This window comes from Hordeum vulgare, chromosome 2H (genome assembly GCF_904849725.1).
Source record: "Hordeum vulgare subsp. vulgare chromosome 2H, MorexV3_pseudomolecules_assembly, whole genome shotgun sequence".
Classification (NCBI taxonomy): domain Eukaryota; kingdom Viridiplantae; phylum Streptophyta; class Magnoliopsida; order Poales; family Poaceae; genus Hordeum; species Hordeum vulgare.
The window spans coordinates 617,340,943-617,363,932 of NC_058519.1; the positions used below are offsets into that span (position 1 = coordinate 617,340,943).

At 46.7% G+C, this 22,990-nt stretch overlaps 2 protein-coding genes across 2 annotated transcripts; both read left to right on the plus strand.

The window, feature by feature from the left end:
• Positions 1-887: 887 nt before the first annotated feature.
• LOC123430846 (late embryogenesis abundant protein 18) lies at positions 888-1,541 on the plus strand. Its single transcript, XM_045114681.1, has one exon. It carries the CDS (start codon positions 996-998, stop codon positions 1,335-1,337), a length of 342 nt encoding a protein of 113 aa, XP_044970616.1. The 5' UTR covers positions 888-995; the 3' UTR covers positions 1,338-1,541.
• Positions 1,542-20,701: 19,160 nt separating this feature from the next.
• Positions 20,702-21,933, plus strand: LOC123430847. Its single transcript, XM_045114682.1, has one exon. It carries the CDS (start codon positions 21,408-21,410, stop codon positions 21,738-21,740), a length of 333 nt encoding a protein of 110 aa, XP_044970617.1. The 5' UTR covers positions 20,702-21,407; the 3' UTR covers positions 21,741-21,933.
• Positions 21,934-22,990: the final 1,057 nt, after the last annotated feature.

A 22,990-nucleotide genomic window follows, 5' to 3' on the forward strand; every position in this document is an offset into this window, starting at 1 on the left:
TTTTAAAATACGTTTTCTAAATGTATAACCTTATTTTTTATAAGTGGAAATATTTGGGAAATCCAATTTAGCTCGCGAGAGCATTTGCTCCTGCTCATGAAAAACAATTTTTGGAATGTCAAAAAATTCCAACAAAAAATTTATCCATTTATATTCAAATTCTAATGTTACCTGTAAGTTTTTAGGCAAAAAAGCTAAATATTTTGGCCTGTGCAAAAATAAAAAATTTAAACATCAAATGTTACCCCAAAATGTCAGCTAAATATGTTATTTTCGTCGACAAAACTATACTGCACCGTTTTGTGTGAAAATTGTCCAGCATGCTTTTCATAGGACATCCAAAAAAAATTAAAAAAACATTTTACTACTTTCTTTGCGGTACTATTTATTTGGGAGCATATGTTTCTGAGAGCCAAAACACCCCTCCCAAATATTATAATTATATGTATATATGAACATTGTGGAATGAACGGTACCTATTCTTTTTCCAAAAAACCAGTACTGATTGCTGGCCGATGCGATTAATACCCGCTACATGCAGCGTATAGCAGCCTCCAATATAGCAATCGCGCACTGGAACCAGACATACACAGCTATACTTACTTGACGTTGATCCAGATGCCGTTCACGTGCACCGGACTGATCCGCAGGACGAGCACACCGCCGTCATCCACCACAGGGGCACGCGGCACCTGAGCAGAGCGCCACACAGTCCACGCGCCCGCCTGCTACGTGTATCCAACCTTCGGCGCCACCTCACGCCGCTACGTGTATCCCCGGCTTGCTCTCGAACCACCGAAAGCGCGCCACGTCTCGCTTCCGGCAGAACCCAAACGCCAGCGCCGCCATTCCAAACCAACCCATCCTCGCCTACAAATACACCACACGACCGCCACTGCATGCACATACCACACTCATCGATAGGACACCCACACAAGAACAAACACACACCAGCAGAAGAAGCTTTTCTTCCAAGGAGCTAGCGAGCGGCGAGGATGCAGACGGCGAAGGTGAAGGTGAAGGACGCGGTGAGCTCGGCCAAGGAGAAGGCCAAGGAAGGCACGGCCAAGGCGCAGGGCAAGACGGGCAAGGCCACGGCGACCACGCACGGCGAGAAGGAGATGGCCAAGGAGGAGACGCGGGCCAACAAGGCCCAGGCCAAGGCCGAGATGCACCAGGAGAAGGCGGAGCACCGCGCCGACGCCGCCGCGGGGCGCCACGGCACGGCGCACACCGGCCCGCACGGCCACCATCGCCCGGCGGCCGCCGCGCCCGCCGACCCCGCGTACACGGGCACCGGCGCGGGCGCGTACCCGACCACGGACAAGTACGTCTAGACGTTGAGATGATCCGGGGATCAGAAGGAGCTAGCAGATCAAGTAGTGTTTTTTGTTGTTGTGGCTAGTGATCCTGCCCGTCTGCCGTAGTTGGCGCGCGCGTGTATGCTGTGCGCATATGCGTGTGCCGGAATAAAATGTATCGGTCAGTTGTAAAATGCACCTTTTATTATGTTGTAGTTTGTGACTTTCGAGTATTTACAACCGGACCTTTCAAACCCTCGTCCCAAATGCGGTCCGGTCACAAAAAGAAAAGAAACGAACCGGGTGGGTGCCTTAAACGAGCCTGAGCTCACCCGGACCCCACATATCTATGTGCGCGTCCGGACGGGCGGTGAACGCATGGCAGCGGTCCGGCTAATCGCTCGAATCCGGTCACCTCATCTCTCCTGCTCCGGCGCTCATACCATGCTGCTCTCTAACGACGCCATGGTTCGAACGAAGATAACCACCCATGCAGCCATTTGGAGGACGACGACGAGCTTCAACATGGAGTAGGTGGAGATGTTCACCGCCATCCAAACGAACGAGATGACGGAGCAGCAGGCTCGAACGACCGGCGACCGACGTCCCATTCGACGAGTTCGAAGATTTATGCAGAGGCCGTTGCGAAGGAGCCACGGGAGAAGTGTTTCTTTATAAGGGACTAGGCTTTTTTTTTCAGTCCCAGAGACGATAAAGACTAGGGTGGTGTTTCTTTTTGAAGGACTAGAGAGACTAAAGAAAAAAGTCCCTTCAATAGAGACTTTTTCTAGTCCCTTAACAAAAAGTCCCTTCTATTTCTTTATCTAGGGACTAAAAAGAATTTTTTAGTCTAGTTCCTAGCTAAAGAAACACCACCTAGAGTAGTTAGCTAAAGAAACACCACCTAGAGTAGTCGATATACGTAATAAGTAGAGTGTTAGACATTGTAATATTAGGGGTGCGTGTTGTTTAAGTTAGGATTGATCTTGTAGATATATTTTCTGTATAGATAAAGATCAATCCTAACCTTCTTGTATATCTTGTATATTCGGTTGGCTTCTGCCTTATATAAACACGCATACGTCCTTGGTCCCTGCAACACGCATACGTTTCTACCCCAGATTTATCACATGGTATAAGAGCCTCCCTCTTTCTATCTATGTCCAATCCCTCCTCCACCACCGCCGCCGCTCGCATACGTCCCTGCAACACGCATACGTTTCTACCCCAGATTTATCACATGGTATAAGAGCCTCCCTCTTTCCATCTATGTCCAATCCCTCCTCCACCACCGCCGCCGCTCGCATACGTCCCTGCAACACGCATACGTTTCTACCCTAGATTTATCACATGGTATAAGAGCCTCCCTCTTTCCATCTATGTCCAATCCCTCCTCCACCACCGCCGCCGCTCGCATACGTCCCTGCAACACGCATACGTTTCTACCCTAGATTTATCACATGGTATAAGAGCCTCCCTCTTTCCATCAATGTCCAATCCCTCCTCCTCCACCATCACCGCCGCCATGAACTCCTCCACCTCCCTTGCTGCCCTCGGCCATACAATCACCGAGAAGCTTTTCCGAAAGAATTTTTTGATGTGGAAGGCACATGTTCTTCCCCACATCAGGGCTGCCGGCCTGATGGGGTACCTAGATGGTACCTCTGCGGCACCCCCTGCCATTCTGACCACGGAGACGGAGGTCTCCGGGAAGAAGGAGGTGATCTCAACTCCAAACCCGGCGTACACCGCGTGGTACAGTCAGGATATCCTGACCTTCCTCCTCGCATCCTCTCCCGGGATGTACTCCTGCAAGTCCACACCGTCACCACCTCCTCCGGCGTGTGGCAGATGATTCTCATGCTGTTTGCGGCACAGTCCCATGCCCGCAAGATTCTGTTGGAATTATGCACTAGAGGCAATGATAAATATAGTTATTATTATAATTCCTGAATCAAGATAATCGTTTATTATCCATGCTATAATTGTATTGAATGAAGACTCATTTACATGTGTGGATACATAGACAAAACACTGTCCCTAGCAAGCCTCTAGTTGGCTAGCCAGTTGATCAAAGATAGTCAGTGTCTTCTGATTATGACCAAGGTGTTGTTGCTTGATAACTGGATCACGTCATTAGGAGAATCACGTGATGGACTAGACCCAAACTAATAGACGTAGCATGTTGATCGTGTCATTTTGTTGCTACTATTTTCTGCGTGTCAAGTATTTGTTCCTATGACCATGAGATCATATAACTCACTAACACCGGAGGAATACTTTGTGTGTATCAAACGTCGCAACGTAACTGGGTGACTATAAAGATGCTCTACAGGTATCTCCGAAGGTGTTCGTTGAGTTAGTATGGATCAAGACTGGGATTTGTCACTCCGTGTGACGAAGAGGTATCTCGGGGCCCACTCGGTAATACAACATCACACACAAGCCTTGCGAGCAATGTGACTTAGTGTAAGTTGCGGGATCTTGTATTACGGAACGAGTAAAGAGACTTGCCGGTAAACGAGATTGAAATAGGTATGCGGATACTGACGATCGAATCTCGGGCAAGTAACATACCGAAGGACAAAGGGAATGACATACGGGATTATATGAATCCTTGGCACTGAGGTTCAAACGATAAGATCTTCGTAGAATATGTAGGATCCAATATGGGCATCCAGGTCCCGCTATTGGATATTGACCGAGGAGTCTCTCGGGTCATGTCTACATAGTTCTCGAACCCGTAGGGTCTGCACACTTAAGGTTCGACGTTGTTTTATGCGTATTTGAGTTATATGGTTGGTTACCGAATGTTATTCGGAGTCCCGGATGAGATCATGGACGTCACGAGGGTTTCCGGAATGGTCCGGAAACGAAGATTGATATATAGGATGACCTCATTTGATTACCGGAAGATTTTCGGAGTTACCGGGAATGACGAATGGGTTCCGGGAGTTCACCGGGGGGGGGGGGGGGGCAACCCACCCCGGGGAAGCCCATAGGCCTTGGGGGTGGCACACCAGCCCTTAGTGGGCTGGTGGGACAGCCCAAGAAGGCCCTATGCGCCATAGGAAGAAAATCAAAGAGAAAAAAAAAGAAGGAGGTGGGAAAGGAAAGAAGGACTCCACCCACCAAACCAAGTAGGACTCGGTTTGGGGGGGGGAGACCTTCCCCCCTTGGCTCGGCCGACCCCCTTGGGGCTCCTTGAGCCCCAAGGCAAGGCTCCCCCTCTCCCACCTATATATACAGAGGTTTTAGGGCTGATTTGAGACGACTTTTTACGGCAGCCCGACCACATACCTCCACGGTTTTTTTCTCTAGATCGCGTTTCTACGGAGCTCGGGCGGAGCCCTGCTGAGACAAGATCATCACCAACCTCCGGAGCGCCGTCACGCTGCCGGAGAACTCTTCTACCTCTCCGTCTCTCTTGCTGGATCAAGAAGGCCGAGATCATCGTCGAGCTGTACGTGTGCTGAACGCAGAGGTGCCGTCCGTTTGACACTAGATCGTGGGACTGATCGCGGGACGGTTCGCGGGGCGGATCGAGGGACGTGAGGATGTTCCACTACATCAACCGCGTTCACTAACGCTTCTGCTGTACGGTCTACAAGGGTACGTAGATCACACACCCCCTCTCGTAGATGGACATCACCATGATAGGTCTTCGTGCGCGTAGGAAAATTTTTGTTTCCCATGCGACGTTCCCCAACAGTGGCATCATGAGCCAGGTTCATGCGTAGATGTCTTCTCGAGTAGAACACAAAAGTTTTTGTGGGCGGTGATGTGCGTTTTGCTACCCTCCTTAGTCTTTTCTTGATTCCGCGGTATTGTTGGATTGAAGCGGCTTGGACCGACATTACTCGTACGCTTACGAGAGACTGGTTTTATCGCTACGAGTAACCCCGTTGCTCAAAGATGACTGGCAAGTGCCAGTTTCTCCAACTTTAGTTGAATCGGATTTGACCGAGGAGGTCCTTGGATGAGGTTAAATAGCAACTCATATATCTCCGTTGTGGTGTTTGCATAAGTAAGATGCGATCCTACTAGATACCCATGGTCACCACGTAAAACATGCAACAACAAAATTAGAGGACGTCTAACTTGTTTTTGCAGGGTATGCTTGTGATGTGTTATGGCCAACGATGTGATGTGATATATTGGATGTATGAGATGATCATGTTGTAATAGATAATATCGACTTGCACGTCGATGGTACGGCAACCGGCAGGAGCCATAGGGTTGTCTTTATACTAACGTTTGTGCTTGCAGATGCGTTTACTATTTTGCTAGGATGTAGCTTTAGTAGTAATAGCATAAGTAGCACGACAACCCCGATGGCGACACGTTGATGGAGATCATGGTGTGGCGCCGGTGACAAGAAGATTGTGCCGGTGCTTTGGTGATGGAGATCAAGGAGCACGTGATGATGGCCATATCATGTCACTTATGAATTGCATGTGATGTTAATCCTTTTATGCACTTTATTTTTCTTAGAACGACGGTAGCATTATGAGGTGATCTCTCACTAAAATTTCAAGACGAAATTGTGTTCTCCCCGACTGTGCACCGTTGCTACAGTTCGTCGTTTCGAGACACCACGTGATGATCAGGTGTGATAGACTCAACGTTCACATACAACAGGTGCAAAACAGTTGCGCACGCGGAACACTCGGGTTAAGCTTGACGAGCCTAGCATGTGCAGACATGGCCTCGGAACACATGAGACCAAAAGGTCGATCATGAATCATATAGATGATATGATTAGCATAGGGATGCTTACCACTGAAACTATGCTCAACTCACGTGATGATCGGAGTTGAGCTAGTGTAGGTGGATCATGAACCACTCAAATGACTAGAGAGATGTACTTTTTGAGTGGGAGTTTAGCGAATAATTTGATTAAGTTAAACTCTAATTATCTTGAACATAGTCTAAGTCCACTTTAAATATATTTGTGTTGTAGATCATGGCTCACGCGACAGTCACCCTGAATTTTAATACGTTCCTAGAGAAAGCTAAGTTGAAAGATGATGGAAGCAACTTTGTAGACTGGGCTCGTAATCTTAAGCTAATCTTACAAGCTGGGAAGAAGGATTATGTCCTTAATGCTGCGCTAGGAGATGAACCACCCGCTACGGCTGATCAGGATGTTAAGAACGCTTGGTTAGCACGTAAGGAGGACTACTCAGTAGTTCAATGTGCAGTCTTGTATGGCTTAGAACCGGGACTTCAACGTCGCTTTGAGCGTCATGGAGCATTTGAGATGTTCCAGGAGTTGAAGTTTATCTTTCAGAAGAACGCCCGGATCGAGAGGTATGAGACCTCCGATAAATTCTGTGCTTGCAAGATGGAGGAGAACTCGTCTGTCAGTGAACATGTGCTCAAAATGTCTGGGTACTCAAACCGTCTAGCTGAGCTGGGGATTGAACTCCGGCAAGAGGCTATCACTGACAGAATCCTTCAATCACTGCCGCCAAGCTATAAAGGCTTTGTGTTGAACTACAACATGCAAGGGATGAACAAGTCACCCGGCGAGTTGTTTGCGATGCTGAAAGTCGCAGAGTCTGAACTCCGTAAAGAGCATCTAGTGTTGATGGTGAATAAGACCACTAGTTTCAAAAGAAACGGCAAAGGCAAGAAGGGTAATTCAAAGAAGAGCGGCAAGCCTGTTGCCAATCCGACGAAGAAACCCAAAGCCGGACCTAAGCCTGAAACAAAGTGTTACTATTGCAAGGGTATGGGTCACTGGAAGCGCAATTGCCCCAAGTATCTGGCAGATAAGAAGGCCGCCAAAGAAAAATCAGGTATATTTGATATACATGTTATTGATGTGTACTTAACTGGCTCTCGTAGTAGTGCCTGGGTATTCGATACCGGTTCTGTTGCTCATATTTGCAACTCGAAACAGGAACTGCGGAATAGACGAAGGCTGGCGAAAGATGAAGTGACGATGTGCGTAGGAAATGGTTCCAAGGTTGATGCAATCGCCGTCGGCACAGTTTCACTTCAGTTACCATCAGGATTAGTTATGAACTTGAATCATTGTAATTTAGTGCCTGCATTGAGCATGAACATTATATCTGGATCTTGTTTATTGCGAGACGGTTACTCTTTTAAGTCAGAGAATAATGGTTGTTCTATTTCTATGAGTAACATATTTTATGGTCATGCACCCAATGTGAGAGGATTGTTCATATTGAGTCTTGATAGAGATACACACATACATAACATTGAGACCAAAAGAGTTCGAGTTAACAATGATAGCGCCATATTTTTGTGGCACTGCCGCTTAGGTCATATTGGTGTAAAGCGCATGAAGAAACTCCATGCCGATGGACTTTTGGAGTCACTTGACTTTGATTCACTTGACACGTGCGAACCATGCCTCATGGGCAAGATGACTAAAACTCCGTTCTCCGGAACAATGGAGCGTGCAAGTGACTTGTTGGAAATCATACATACCGATGTGTGTGGTCCGATGAGCGTAGAGGCACGCGGCGGATATCGTTATTTTCTCACCTTCACCGACGATTTGAGTAGATATGGTTATGTCTACTTAATGAAGCACAAGTCTGAAACATTTGAAAAGTTCAAGCAATTTCAGAGTGAAGTTGAAAATCATCGTAACAAGAAGATCAAGTTCCTACGGTCTGATCGTGGGGGTGAATATCTGAGTTTCGAGTTTGGTGCTCACTTAAGACAATGTGGAATTGTTTCACAGTTGACACCGCCTGGAACACCACAGCGTAATGGTGTGTCCGAACGTCGTAATTGTACTTTATTAGAGATGGTGCGATATATGATGTATCTTACTGATTTGCCGTTATCATTTTGGGGTTATGCATTAGAAACAACTGCATTCACTTTAAATAGGGCACCATCAAAATCCGTTGAGACGACACCATACGAACTGTGGTATGGCAAAAGGCCAAAGTTGTCGTTTCTTAAAGTTTGGGGATGTGATGCTTATGTCAAAAAGCTTCAGCCTGAAAAGCTGGAACCCAAAGCGGAAAAGTGCGTCTTCATAGGTTACCCAAAAGAGACAGTTGGGTACACCTTCTATCTCAAATCCGAGGGCAAAGTTTTTGTTGCTAAAAACGGAGATTTTCTCAAGAAGGAGTTTCTCTCGAGAGAATTGAGTGGGAGGAAGATAGAACTTGACGAGGTTGTCGAACCTCTCATCCCTTTGGATGGTGGCGCAGGGAAAGGGGAAACCTCTGTCGTTGCGACGCCGGTTGAGGAGGAAGTTAATGATGATGATCATGAAACTCCGGTTCAAGTTTCTGTCGAACCACGCAGGTCGACGAGACCACGTGCTGCTCTAGAGTGGTACGGTAATCCCGTCTTATCAATCATGTTGTTGGACAACAATGAACCTGCAAATTATGAAGAAGCAATGGTGGGCCCAGATTCCAACAAATGGCTAGAAGCCATGAAGTCCGAGATAGGATCCATGTATGAGAACAAAGTGTGGACTTTGGAGGTACTGCCTGAGGGCCGCAAGGCTATTCAGAACAAATGGATCTTTAAGAGGAAGACGGACGCTGACGGCAATGTGACCGTTTATAAAGCTCGACTTGTGGCAAAGGGTTTTTCACAAGTTCAAGGAGTTGACTACGATGAGACATTCTCACCCGTAGCGATGCTTAAGTCCGTCAGAATCATGTTAGCAATAGCTGCATTTTTCGATTATGAAATCTGGCAGATGGATGTCAAAACGGCGTTCCTTAACGGTTTCCTTAAGGAAGAATTGTATATGATGCAACCCGAAGGTTTTGTTGATCCTAAGAATGCTAACAAGGTGTGCAAGCTCCAACGATCCATTTATGGACTGGTGCAAGCATCTCGGAGTTGGAACAAACGCTTTGATGAGGTGATCAAAGCTTTTGGGTTTATACAAGTGGTTGGAGAATCTTGTATTTACAAGAAAGTGAGTGGGAGCTCTGTGGCGTTTGTAATATTATATGTGGATGACATATTGCTGATTGGAAACAACGTAGAGTTTTTGGAGAGCATAAAGGATTACTTGAATAAATGTTTCTCTATGAAGGACCTAGGAGAAGCTGCTTACATTCTAGGCATTAAGATCTATAGGGATAGATCAAAACGCCTGATAGGACTTTCACAAAGCACATACCTTGATAAAGTTTTGAAGAGGTTCAAAATGGAACAGTCCAAGAAAGGGTTCTTGCCAGTTTTACAAGGTACGAGATTGAGTAAGACTCAGTGCCCAACAACTGATGAGGATAGAGAGCATATGCGCTCCGTCCCCTATGCTTCAGCCATAGGTTCTATCATGTATGCGATGCTGTGCACCAGACCGGACGTTAGCCTGGCCATAAGTATGGCAGGTAGGTTCCAGAGTAATCCAGGAGTGGATCACTGGACGGCGGTCAAGAATATCCTGAAGTACCTGAAAAGGACTAAGGAGATGTTTCTCGTGTATGGAGGTGACGAAGAGCTCGCCGTAAAAGGTTACGTCGATGCAAGTTTTGACACAGATCTGGACGACTCTAAGTAACAAACCGGATATGTATTTATTCTTAATGGGGGTGCGGTAAGCTGGTGCAGTTCCAAGCAAAGCGTCGTAGCAGATTCTACATGTGAAGCGGAGTACATGGCTGCCTCGGAGGCGGCTAAGGAGGGTGTCTGGATGAAGCAATTCATGACGGATCTTGGAGTGGTGCCAAGCGCACTGAATCCAATAACCTTGTTCTGTGACAACACGGGTGCCAATTCCTTAGCAAAGGAACCATGGTTTCACAAGAAGTCCAGACACATCAAACGACGCTTCAACCTCATCCGCGACTACGTAGAAGGGGAGGACGTAAATATATGCAAAGTGCACACGGATCTGAATGTAGCAGACCCGCTGACTAAACCTCTTCCACGGGAAAAGCATGATCAACACCAGAACTGTATGGGTGTTAGATTTATTACAATGTAATTCGCATGATGATGTGAGGACTAGATTATTGACTCTAGTGCAAGTGGGAGACTGTTGGAATTATGCCCTAGAAGCAATGATAAATATAGTTATTATTATAATTCCTGTATCAAGATAATCGTTTATTATCCATGCTATAATTGTATTGAATGAAGACTCATTTACATGTGTGGATACATAGACAAAACACTGTCCCTAGCAAGCCTCTAGTTGGCTAGCCAGTGGATCAAAGATAGTCAGTGTCTTCTGATTATGAACAAGGTATTGTTGCTTGATAACTGGATCACGTCATTAGGAGAATCACGTGATGGACTAGACCCAAACTAATAGACGTAGCATGTTGATCGTGTCATTTTGTTGCTACTGTTTTCTGCGTGTCAAGTATTTGTTCCTATGACCATGAGATCATATAACTCACTAACACCAGAGGAATACTTTGTGTGTATCAAACGTCGCAACGTAACTGGGTGACTATAAAGATGCTCTACAGGTATATCCGAAGGTGTTCATTGAGTTAGTATGGATCAAGACTGGGATTTCTCACTCCGTGTGACGGAGAGGTACCTCGGGGCCCACTCGGTAATACAACATCACACACAAGCCTTGCAAGCAATGTGACTTAGTGTAAGTTGCTGGATCTTGTATTACGGAACGAGTAAAGAGACTTGCCGGTAAACGAGATTGAAATAGGTATGCGGATACTGACGATCGAATCTCGGGCAAGTAACATACCGAAGGACAAAGGGAATGACATACGGGATTATATGAATCCTTGGCACTGAGGTTCAAACGATAAGATATTCGTAGAATATGTAGGATCCAATATGGGCATCTAGGTCCTGCTATTGGATATTGACCGAGGAGTCTCTCGGGTCATGTCTACATAGTTCTCGAACCCGCAGGGTCTGCACACTTAAGGTTCGACGTTGTTTTATGCGTATTTGAGTTATATGGTTGGTTACCGAATGTTGTTCGGAGCCCGGATGAGATCATGGATGTCACGAGGGTTTCCGAAATGGTCCGGAAACGAAGATTGATATATAGGATGACCTCGTTTGATTACCGGAAGGTTTTTGGAGTTACCGAGAAGGACGAATGGGTTCCGGGAGTTCACCGGGGGGGGGGGGGCAACCCACCCCGGGGAAGCCCGTAGGCCTTGGGGGTGGCATACCAGCCCTTAGTGGGCTGGTGGGACAGCCCAAGAAGGCCCTATGCACCATAGGAAGAAAATCAAAGAGAAAAGAAAAAAAAAGGAGGAGGTGGGAAAGGAAAGAAGGACTCCACCCACCAAACCAAGTAGGACTCGGTTTGGGGGGGGGGAAACCTTCCCCCCTTGGCTCGGCCGACCCCCTTGGGGCTCCTTGAGCCCCAAGGCAAGGCTCCCCCTCTCCCACCTATATATACGGAGGTTTTAGGGCTGATTTAAGACGACTTTTCCACGGCAGCCCGACCACATACCTCCACGGTTTTTCCTCTAGATCGCGTTTCTGCGGAGCTCGGGCGGAGCCCTGCTGAGACAAGATCATCACCAACCTCCGGAGCGCCGTCACGCTTCCGGAGAACTCTTCTACCTCTCCGTCTCTCTTGCTGGATCAAGAAGGCCGAGATCATCATCGAGCTGTACGTGTGCTGAACGCGGAGGTGCCGTCCGTTCGGCACTAGATCGTGGGACTGATCGCGGGACAGTTCGCGGGGCGGATCGAGGGACGTGAGGACGTTCCACTACATCAACCGCGTTCACTAACGCTTCTGCTGTACGGTCTACAAGGGTACGTAGATCACACATCCCCTCTCGTAGATGGACATCACCATGATAGGTCTTCGTGCGCGTTGGAATTTTTTTGTTTCCCATGCGACGTTCCCCAACAGATTCAACTTCGCGGTCAGCTCTCTACAACCCGCAAAGGTGATCTCTCCGCTGCCTCCTATTATACTAAGATGAAAGGCTTCATAGATGAACTTGCGGCGGCCGGGACTCCCGTTGATGAAGATGAGGTTGTTTCCCATATACTGCACGGCTTGGATTCGTATTACAATTCCTTTGTATCTGCAATCTCAACCCGTGCAGCAGCAGACAACCCCATCGGCCTCAGGGAGCTGTTCTCCCTGCTCCTCTCTGCCGAGACAAGGATTGAATCCCAAAACACCACTGCCGCCCACTCCATCAACCTCGCCTCCAAAGGGGGCGGCCGCGGTGGTCCTGCCCGTTTCTCTGCTGGCGGTGGTGCCCCCTTCAACAACACTTTCGGCACCACTGCCGCACCACCGGGAGGAGGCGCTGCTTATCCTCAAGGCCCGCTCATTTGCTAGATCTACAAATACGCTGGCCACGACGCTTGATCCTGCAAAAAGCGCTTCGACAAGACCTTCAACAACAACCCCAAGCGCCAAGGCAATCCTCCCAAGTCTGCCAATGCATCCGCTACCTCCTATGGTGTTGATACTAATGGTATCTTGACACGGGAGGAACAGATCATGTGACCGGTGAGCTAGAGAAGCTTACGGTTTGTGATCGCTACACTGGGCTGGAACAAATCCACACAGCAAGTGGTCAAGGTATGGAAATTGCACATGTTGGTCATGCACTTCTTCCTACCCCTCATGAGTCTCTCAAGCTAAACAATATTCTCCATGTACCTAGTACCACTAAAAGCCTTCTTTCTGGTCATCAACTTACCAAAGATAATGATGCATATCTTGTTGTTTACCCTGAGTTCTTTTCTGTGAATGATCAGGCAACGGGGAACACAATTCTTCACGGTCCAAGTAGAGATGGACTCTACCCAATCACTGGTCGGCCAGCTATCCCTGGGCGTCAAGTTCTTGGAGTCATCAAGCCATCTACCTCTAGGTGGCATAGGCGCCTAGGACACCCATACTTCCCAGTGGTGCAGCAAATTCTTCGTAATCATCATCTTCCCGTGTCTAATAAAACCGATCACCATTTAGTTTGTGATGCCTGCCAAATGGCTAAGAGTCATCAACTACCTTATTCTCATTCAACTAGTGTATCTCATGCTCCTTTAGAGCTTATTTTTCCTGATGTATGGGGCCCTGGGCCTCTTTCTGTTGGCAAACAAAAATACTATGTCAGTTTCATCGATGATTTAAGTAAGCTCAGTTGGATTTATCTTATCAAACATAAGTCTGATGTGTTCCAAAAGTTTCACCTCTTTCAAGCACTAGTTGAACGCTTATTTGATAAGAAAATCATTGCTATGCAAACTGATTGGGGAGGTGAATATAAAAAGTTGAATCAATTTTTTGAACGCATTGGTATTACACATCATGTTTCCTGCCCTCATGCTCATCAACAAAATGGTTTTGCTGAATGAAAACACCGCCACATTGTTGAAGTAGGCCTCTCCCTTTTAGCCCATGCATCCATGCCACTCAAGTTTTGGGATGAGGCTTTTCTAACGGCTGTCTACCTTATAAATCGTGTTCCTAGTCGTGTCATTCATAACCAAACTCCTCTTCAACGTCTTTTTAACATCACACCTGATTATTCATCCCTTCGTATTTTTGGGTGTGCAGTTTGGCCAAATTTGCGACCCTTCAACAAGCACAAACTTGAGTATCGATCTAAACAATGTGTGTTTCTTGGCTACAGTCCACTCCACAAAGGGTATAAATGTCTTGATGTGTCCACGGGTCGGGTCTATGTTTCTCGTGATGTCATCTTTGATGAGCACATTTTTCCATTTGCTTCCCTACACCCTAATGTCGGCACCCAACTCCGTGCGGAACTCGTTCTTTTACCATCACTTTTTCCTCCACCGCCATCCCAAGTATCCCCAGAGGAAGTGCATACTAATACTGTGCCTATTTCCCATACTAGTGTACCAGGATCTGATGAACATTGTGCAGAAAATGGTGATTTTATGCAGGTAACGCATGCTACAGAGTCGCCAGCCACATCAAATCCCGCCGGCGCGTATTCCCCTACTGATCTCCCTGCCAGACCCGCCTCGGGATCTCCTGCGCCAGACGCGTCAGGCGCATCCGCCACGGGATCCACGCGCCTATCAAGCTCGCTCCCGCCCGCCCCTGTCGCCCTAAGTGGTGCGGCCTCACGTGCGGGACCAGGTGCCTCCGCCTCGGGCTTGGGGCGGTCCCCCGACATCGATCGCATGCCCGGCCTGGCACGGGACACGGGACTGTCCCGGTCGGCTGCCACCCCTCCCTCGGGTTTGCCCCGGTCGGCTGCCACGCCTGTCTCTGCTGATGTGACGCCAACCTCGGCTGCTGTGACACCTCCCACTGATTGTGGGCCGCCCTCTCCACAGATCCTGGAGCCGCCCTCTCCCGCAGGTTCCTCCGACCACGTGTCTGCCTCTGACTCGTTGACTATAGCAGATGACGTTGGCTCGGTATCGGTTGCATCTTCCGATGCTCCTGATGCACTTCGGCGTCGATAGGCCCTCCTACCACCTCCGCCGCCTCCCCCTCCCGATCGTCCTCATACACGGTCTCGCAGTGGTACTCTCAAACCCAAAGAATATAAAGATGGTTGTATTCGTTGGGGCTCCTTTTGTGCTACAGGTGAACCACTGAATTTATCGGAGGCCCTTACTCATTCGCGTTGGAAGGAGGCCATGAATGAGGAGTATCGTGCACTTATGGAAAACCGTACGTGGCATCTTGTGCCTCCCCAGAAAGTTACAAATCTCATTGACTGCAAGTGGGTGTACAAGATTAAACGTAAGTCTGATGGCAGTGTTGATCGTTATAAAGCACGGTTGGTTGCTAAAGGTTTTAAACAACGCTATGGTCTTGATTATGAGGACACTTTTAGCCCTGTTGTCAAAGCTGCCACTATCAGGTTAATTTTGTCTATAGCTGTCTCCAAGGGTTGGTGCATGCGACAGTTGGACGTTAAGAACGCGTTTTTACATGGTGTTCTGGAAGAGGATGTATTCATGAAACAACCTCCTGGGTATGTGGATCCACAGTCACCTCACATTTCTTGCAAACTTGATAAAGCTCTGTATGGCCTGAAACAGGCCCCACGAGCTTGGTATTCTCGTCTCTCTAACAAGCTGCTGTCACTTGGTTTTGTGCCTTCTAAGTGTGATACATCACTGTTTCTGTACTCTAGGGCTGGTATAACCATTTTTATGCTCATCTATATTGATGATATCATTGTCACCAGCTCACACCCTCAGGCAGTTGAAGCTCTCCTTGCTGATCTACGCATAGATTTTGTTCTCAAGGATCTTGGCTCTCTCCACTATTTCCTTGGTATTGAGGTAACTCCTGTTGATGGTGCATTCTGTTATCTCAAAGTAAGTATTTACTTGAATTGCTACAACGAGTGGCTATGCCAGGATGCAAACCTGTTAGCACACCTCTCTCCACCTCTGAGAAGCTGTCCCTGTTTGATGGTCACCCCCTTGGGGACGAGGACTCTACTCAGTACAAGAGTGTTGTTGGGGCATTGCAATATCTCACATTAACTCGGCCTGATATTTCCTTTCCAGTCAACAAGGTTTGTCAATTTTTGCATGCTCCTACTACTGTGCATTGGACTGCTGTCAAGAGGATTCTTAGATATTTGCAAGGCACTTTGACTCATGGTATTTCTATTCGCAAGTCTGATTCCATGTTGGTAAGTGCTTTTTCTGATGCTGATTGGGCTGGCTGTCCTGATGACAGAAAGTCCACTGGAGGTTTTGCTGTGTTTGTTGGCAGTAATCTTGTTTCCTGGACTGCTCGCAAGCAACCTACTGTGTCTCGCTCCACTACTGAAGCTGAATATAAGGCCCTTGCTAATGCCATGGCTGAAATCATTTGGGTACAAAACCTATTGACTGAGTTGGGTATTGCTCATCCTATGGCTGCTTCCCTTTGGTGTGATAACTTAGGTGCAACCTATTTATCTAGTAATCCCATTTTTCATGCTCGTACCAAGCACATTGAAATTGACTATCACTTTGTCCGTGAACGGGTTGCTCAGAAGTTATTAAACATCCGGTTCATTCCAACTGGAGATCAAGTGGCGGATGGTTTCACTATGCCGCTTACCGCTCGACAGTTAGACATTTTTTGTCGCAATCTCAACTTAGATAAGTTGTGACTGAAGGGGAGTGTTAGACATTGTAATATTAGGGGTGTGTGTTGTTTAAGTTAGGATTGATCTTGTAGATATATTCTCTCTATAGATAAAGATTAATCCTAACCTCCTTGTGTATCTTGTGTATTCGGTTGGCTTCTGCCTTATATAAACACGCATACGTCCCTGCAACACGCATACGTTTCTACCCCAGATTTATCACATAGAGTTTGCATGCTTTTATACAGATTTAAGATTTTTAGTATGAGGTATCCGGATGCAGTAAATATGAGGCTTGATCAACAGTGTTCGCCGGTGTTTGGTCCGCGTGCTTGATCAACGAGTGTCTGCCGGCGTTTGGTTTTGGATGGTAAATACAAGGCTTGATCAACCAGTGTCCGCGGGCGTTTGGTTTCGGTAAATATGAGGCTTGATCAACGAGTCTCCGCGGGCGTTTGGTTTTGGATTTGACTACTCCAACTCTAAATGTTCTTAGAGGGAATTGAGTATTGCCTGTCTACAGATCCGTAGCCCCAGCATCCTCCTCATCCTCCCCGTCGTCCTTCCTTAACTCATTGTTCTTCAAGTCTCCTCCGAATGCGGTGGGTTCGGAGGTAGCCCCGTAACTATCAAGGCTTCGCGTCTTGCCGGGATGTACTTAAGGAACTAAAGCCGACGCTCTTGCGTTAGATACGTTACATGACGGTGTGGGGGCAATGCTACTAGGTGAAAGTGATAAACGCCGTGCGGAAAGTGACGACGACACACGGGAAGGGGAAATCCGAATGGATAGGGTTTCAGCGTCGATTGTCGGCTTAAATAGTCAGGATATGTCACTACGCAGCCATTCAAAGTGTCGGACAGTCCAGGCATTTGATGTTTGTTTTGAAGTCAGTCTGAACATTTGATGTCTCTTTTGAATGTATGTTTTGGTCAATTGTATGATCAATCACTAGACGTCTACAACGAGACGTCTACACTAACTTCGTAAATCTTAAGATGATATGCTGCCCCAGTCTCTTCAAGGTGTTTATAGAGGTAGGATGTACATGTGTATATTCATAGGAATAAGTGTATATGCGTATATATGATAGTTTGCGTTTGTATTGTGTTAAAAATATATTTTCTAAAGATGAACATTGTTAGGAAGGCCACGGCATTGTGCTGGATTGCAACAAGTGTCATATGGAAGTATCAATGTCGTGGCTGCATTGGTGTAGTATAATGTATGTAGGTTTGACTTGTTAAGTAGACTTGTAAGATTCATATGTAGCCATTAGTCAACTTGCGTGTAGTTGTTTCAGTTAATGCTCTCTGTTATGCACTCCCTCAGTCACGGTTTATAGGGCGTTCTTGAATATTCTCTAGACCTAGGTGGTTATTGATTGGGTGTGAGATGGGTTGAAAAATAGCATTCACACTACGCAAGTATATAAAAGTAGTACAACAGAGTATTAATTAGCTGCTAAGAGTAAATCCAGTGCGTCTTAAACCTTATCTATTATAAAAATGCATGTAAATTTAACCGTTCCTTCTAAACTGTAACGAAGATAGTACAAAAAGTTGTAGGCATGTGATCTTTGTGAAGCCCCCACCTACAATTAATTGCTAGAGCCTTGCTAGCAATCTGAATGCAGCTGAGAGACAATGCCCCGTCCGGACCGGGCGGTCCGAACGTGATTTTACATTCAACATGATGCATATCATAGATCGATCTTGACTTCTGTTTTTTCACAAACCAAAGGTAAATTATGGGGCTTTGCGGGTGTCTGGACCGCTGTCACGTATGCGTCCAACGTTCTGAACCCAACCAAAACCCTTTCCCTGCCTGTTTCCATCCCATACAAAGCGGTTGTCGTGCATTCATGTGAGTCAGCGTCGCTCCAGAGCGCCAAAACCGCATTGATGCCGGATCGGAGTGGACACGACCTCTCACTAAACCGACATTGAACCTGGGCACCAGCCGAGAGCACCGCCCAGTCTCCACACCTATCTCGAAGGCCGGAGACGCGTGAATGGACGAGACTAGTCGGCTCTATACCACATTCAAATCGGCTCACGTCCGTCCGCCTGCCAACATTAAACAGACACGTCAAAAGAGAAGCCCACTCGCGCCCACATTGACACAACCCGCCGCTTGGCCTGACCGACACTGGCTATTTGAACTTTTCCTCGTCGCCCAACACGATCAACACTATACCATCTCTATCATGACCATCAGAGAGATGTGGAAAGGCTCTCAACAGAGAAGAAGCAGGAGTTGGCTGGCATTGTGGCCACCTGGTGAGCTCGCTGAAGGGCATCATCATAGACAAGATGATGGACGAGGTACACGACCATGAGCCCGCGCCACTGCGTTTACAAGTCCATGCCGGCATCACTTTGGATCAGGCGTGGGCGCACTTCGACATCGTAATGTCGGGAGAGTTGGAGGAGCCGTCGATATCGGAGTTTCGGCTAGCGTTGGAGGACCAAAGCTTCAACCTCCGACTCCTCGACGAGCACCGGTTCGCGGAGGGGCAAATCGCTGGTGAGCACGCAACCAATGATGTTGTCACCGCCATGGCCACGGAGGATCTGAGCTTCCTAGATGTGTAGCGGGCGTTGTACCGGCCCATCCTCAGCGATCGTGATATCAGTCACGAGCAATGATGGCTACTCACCCCGCGGAAGGACATGGACACCCTATTCGCAGAGATCGATGCAGAGGTGACCAAAGAGGAGGCGCAAGCGACCGCGAACGGCACTAGCTATGCGGCGGCCACGCTGCCACCACTGTTCGCGTCACACCACCATGATCACGAGGCCAATCCGTCCACTTCCGACACCGTTGACATGGTGAATTCTGGCGAAGAAGAGTAAAACATGAAACACTGCCACAACTTGGGCCCGAGGAAGGCCACTTCTATTCTTCCCCTCCCGCGATACTTACCAGGGTTCACGGTCAGTGAGCTTGTCGAACATGGGGAGGACATGTTGTGAGACACATAATGTGTTTGACTAGTTAAAATAGTATGGTCTGCTTTTGCTTAGATAAAATATGTAAAAAAATACTCCTTTACTCCTTTACTTTTATAATGTAAGACATTTTCTGACACTACACTAACATTAAAAAATATCTTACATTATGAGACGGAAGGAATAATGAATTTGGTCTGATTTACAAAAAAAAATCATCCAATTTGTTACATATTGAAGAGTCGAAAAAGTCCGAGAAATACCTAATATTTATATAGTACCATTTCCGTGCAGCGATGGTGGGGGCTACCTAATGATGATACAGTGAAGGATTTAACTACGTAGCGGCGTCGCATCCTCGTCTTGCCGTGCGGCAGCTACTAATCAATAATCACTTGCGATAATGTGTCTCACTGCGAGCTCATAGAATATAAAAAGAAGCTGCATGCAGTGGCAGACTACCGCAGAGGTGCCATACAGCTATGCATACTTCAAAAAGTCATGGGACCGACAGTAAACTAGTGTCCTATGCTGCAGTACAAATGAATAGAGTTCTCAAATCAATCCTTGAACGTTGCATGCAAGTTTTAAATGACCGGAATTCAAAAACTTTTATCTCTTAAATCATTAATTCAATCGATGATACGTATTCATCGTTGACTTTGTTTCAACGAAATCTTCAAAACTAGATTCCATGTCGACATGTTTCGACAACTTTTTTCTCTATCCTACTTACCACATTTATTGCACTTACTTGTTATATTAGTGAGTATTTACTTGTCTGTAAAAATAACTTGATCGTCAATTTTTTGGAAATTACGTATAAATATGACATCTCGACATAATCAAAATGGCAAGCACAAATAACTTTTTGTAGGAGATTACGCGCAAAAATATGACAACTTAACATATTTAAAATCGGTGACCATAACAAAATCTTTTTTGGTCATCGTTTGTAAATATGATAACTCGGCATAATTAAACCTACAAGCACACAAAATAGTTTTCTGGCAAAGTTATATATAAATATGACAAGTTGGCATATTTAAATTGGCAAACACAACTTTTGACATGCTTTTATATCATGTATAATGAAAACTGTTAAAAGGCTTTGTACGAAACAACATTAAAAAGTGTAAATTAAGTTTTTTTTAGGCAAGTAAGTGGTTAATAATATGACAAATGGGTTAAAAAATATGGCAAATATGAACAGAAAAAAATAGTTGACGGTACATGTCGACATGAGATCTAGTTTCGAAGAACTCGTTGCGGGAAAGTCAATGATGAAAACGGATCATCGATTAAATTAAAGGTTTTGTAGATAAAACTTTTTAAATTTCAAATATCAAAAGGATCATAACCCGCCACACCGGAGCGCGACGGTGTGCACGCTGCAATATAGATTTTCCCTACAGTGAATGATGAAGAAAGGGACGGCGTTGCCCTGTTGGCGTAGCATATGCACTTGAGTTTTGTGTAAAGTACTACCATGCATCAAGATCAGTAATGGCTAACATGACAGCAGTAATACCACGGCAGACACAACAAAGGCTCGACACGACTTGCAACACCAGCTAACCTCTTCTGTTTGCTCTACGCTCGCTACCGGAATGAGGAACCTTTGCGTATTCGCCAAGACAAACACCAGGTTACCGCACGAAGATTGCCAGTACTGGAGCCAACCTCGTCCGTGTCCTGGTTTTGGCCATTACCATCGGCTGATCCCAGACGCACTCTCCCTGGTGTTCATCCTGATCGTTGCTGGATTTTCGTAAGCGCACCTCCATCATCCACCACACGGCAGATCGGCAGCGCGGCACGGCCTACGCGACCGCACAGGCCCAACCTTCGCGCGCGGGGAGCCACCTCAAGCCGCGACGTGCAGCTCCCTCCGCTCTGGAATCGCCGCATGCGCGCCACCAGCCGCCCCGCAGCTGACGTGCAGCAAGGCGAGAGGACGCCGCTCATCTGGCAAGAGTCCAAACTCCACCGCCGCCGCTCCGAGCAATCGGCGCCTATAAAATTATAAATCCACTGACTGCACCCAAGAGCTCACCGAAGCAAGACAGCCACAGAAGAACTATATCCACACGACCAGACACACGCACTGCACGAGGCAGCCATTGGAGGAGCGACACACCACACGATGCAAACGGCGAAGGTCAAGGCCAAGGACATGGTGAGCTCGGCCAAGGAGAAGGCGAAGGAGGGATCGGCCGAGGTGCAGGGCAAGGCAGGCAAGGCCGCGGCGACCACGCACGGCGAGAAGGAGATGGCCAAGGAGGAGGAGCGCGCGCACAAGTCCCAGGCCGACGCGCAGGAGCACCGGGAGAAGGCAGAGCACCGCGCCGACGCGGCCATGGGACGCCACGGCACGGCCGGGACGCGCGGCCACCACGGCCCCGTCGGCGCTCCCGTGGCCCCCGACCCCGCGTACCCGGCAAGCGGCGGGCACCCGGCGGCGGAGAAGTACATCTAGAGATGGCCAGGGGAGCAGGACGCTCTACCTTTTAGGCCTCGTTTGGTATTGGTGTTTTTTCACACCCGATGGGTTTGAGGATTGGAGGGGATTTGGTGATCCCCTCCCCTCCATCAAATCCCCTCAATTTCGGTTTGGTACTAGAGTTTCCCAGTTTTTTTATGTTGGTACAATAACATAGCACAAGTTGCAATAGCTGTCCTACATTCCGATAAAATGAAGAATAAAAATCAAATCATTTAGCAATCCGGTCAGCTGTGACAACAGCAACAACAAAGCACAAATCAGAATGACACAACAACCACGAAGATAATTGGATAATCAAAATAACGAAGCGATCAAAGCATAAATCAGAATGACACAACAACCACGAAGATAATTGGATAATCAAAACAACGATGCAATCAAAACAACGATGCGATCTTTGCGGATCATCACATCAACAACTTAATTTTGCATGACTTAGAATCACTATCTTATCATAGCAACAATATGACTTAGAATCACTATCTCACCATAGCAACAATAGTCTCACAGTCATCACACAATTTTGCAAAAGTCATAATGTAAAACATAGTACTTGAATACTTCTCCAATTATTCAGGATCAATTATGTTTTTCAGACCAAGCAAGGCTGAGAATTATTACAAACCAAGGAAGTATGAGAATAATTTCGTAATGGAGATGAATTGTTGAATACTTCTGCAATTATTGCAGACCAAGCAAGGCTGAGAATTATTACAAACCAAGAAAATATGAGAATAATTTTGTAATGAAGATGAATTGTTCTTCCGATGTCATGGTCATCTAGAATCCGAGTGGCCAAAATTATCCAACCTTGCCTCCTCGGGTGCTTGAGAACCTGATGAAACAAAAGAGAGTTGAACATGCTTTTTTATACTTGAAAGTTGAAACAACAATCAGGAAAGCACGTATAATAATTGTTTGTGAACTGTACAAGAGCGACAAATTACTGAACACATTATTACTATGTAATTTTTTGTTGATTTCTTGCAAATAAAAAGCATACTGTACAAGAGCGACAAATTACTGAACACATTATTACTATGCAATTTTTTGTTGATTTCTTGCAAATAAAAAGCATGTTGAGTTTAGCTTCACATGAATCAACAATCTAAATCACAGTCAACTTCTTTTGCTAGACAAAAAGCAAACATTTAGATACAACAATAGCTACAGAAATTACAATGGTCGTCAACTTCTTTTGCCAGACAAAAAGCAAACATTTA

Coding starts and splice junctions, on each gene's coding strand:
- LOC123430846 (XM_045114681.1), top strand. CDS start 996: ATGCAGACGGCGAAGGTGAAGGTGAAGGACGCGGTGAGCTCGGCCAAG.
- LOC123430847 (XM_045114682.1), top strand. CDS start 21,408: ATGCAAACGGCGAAGGTCAAGGCCAAGGACATGGTGAGCTCGGCCAAG.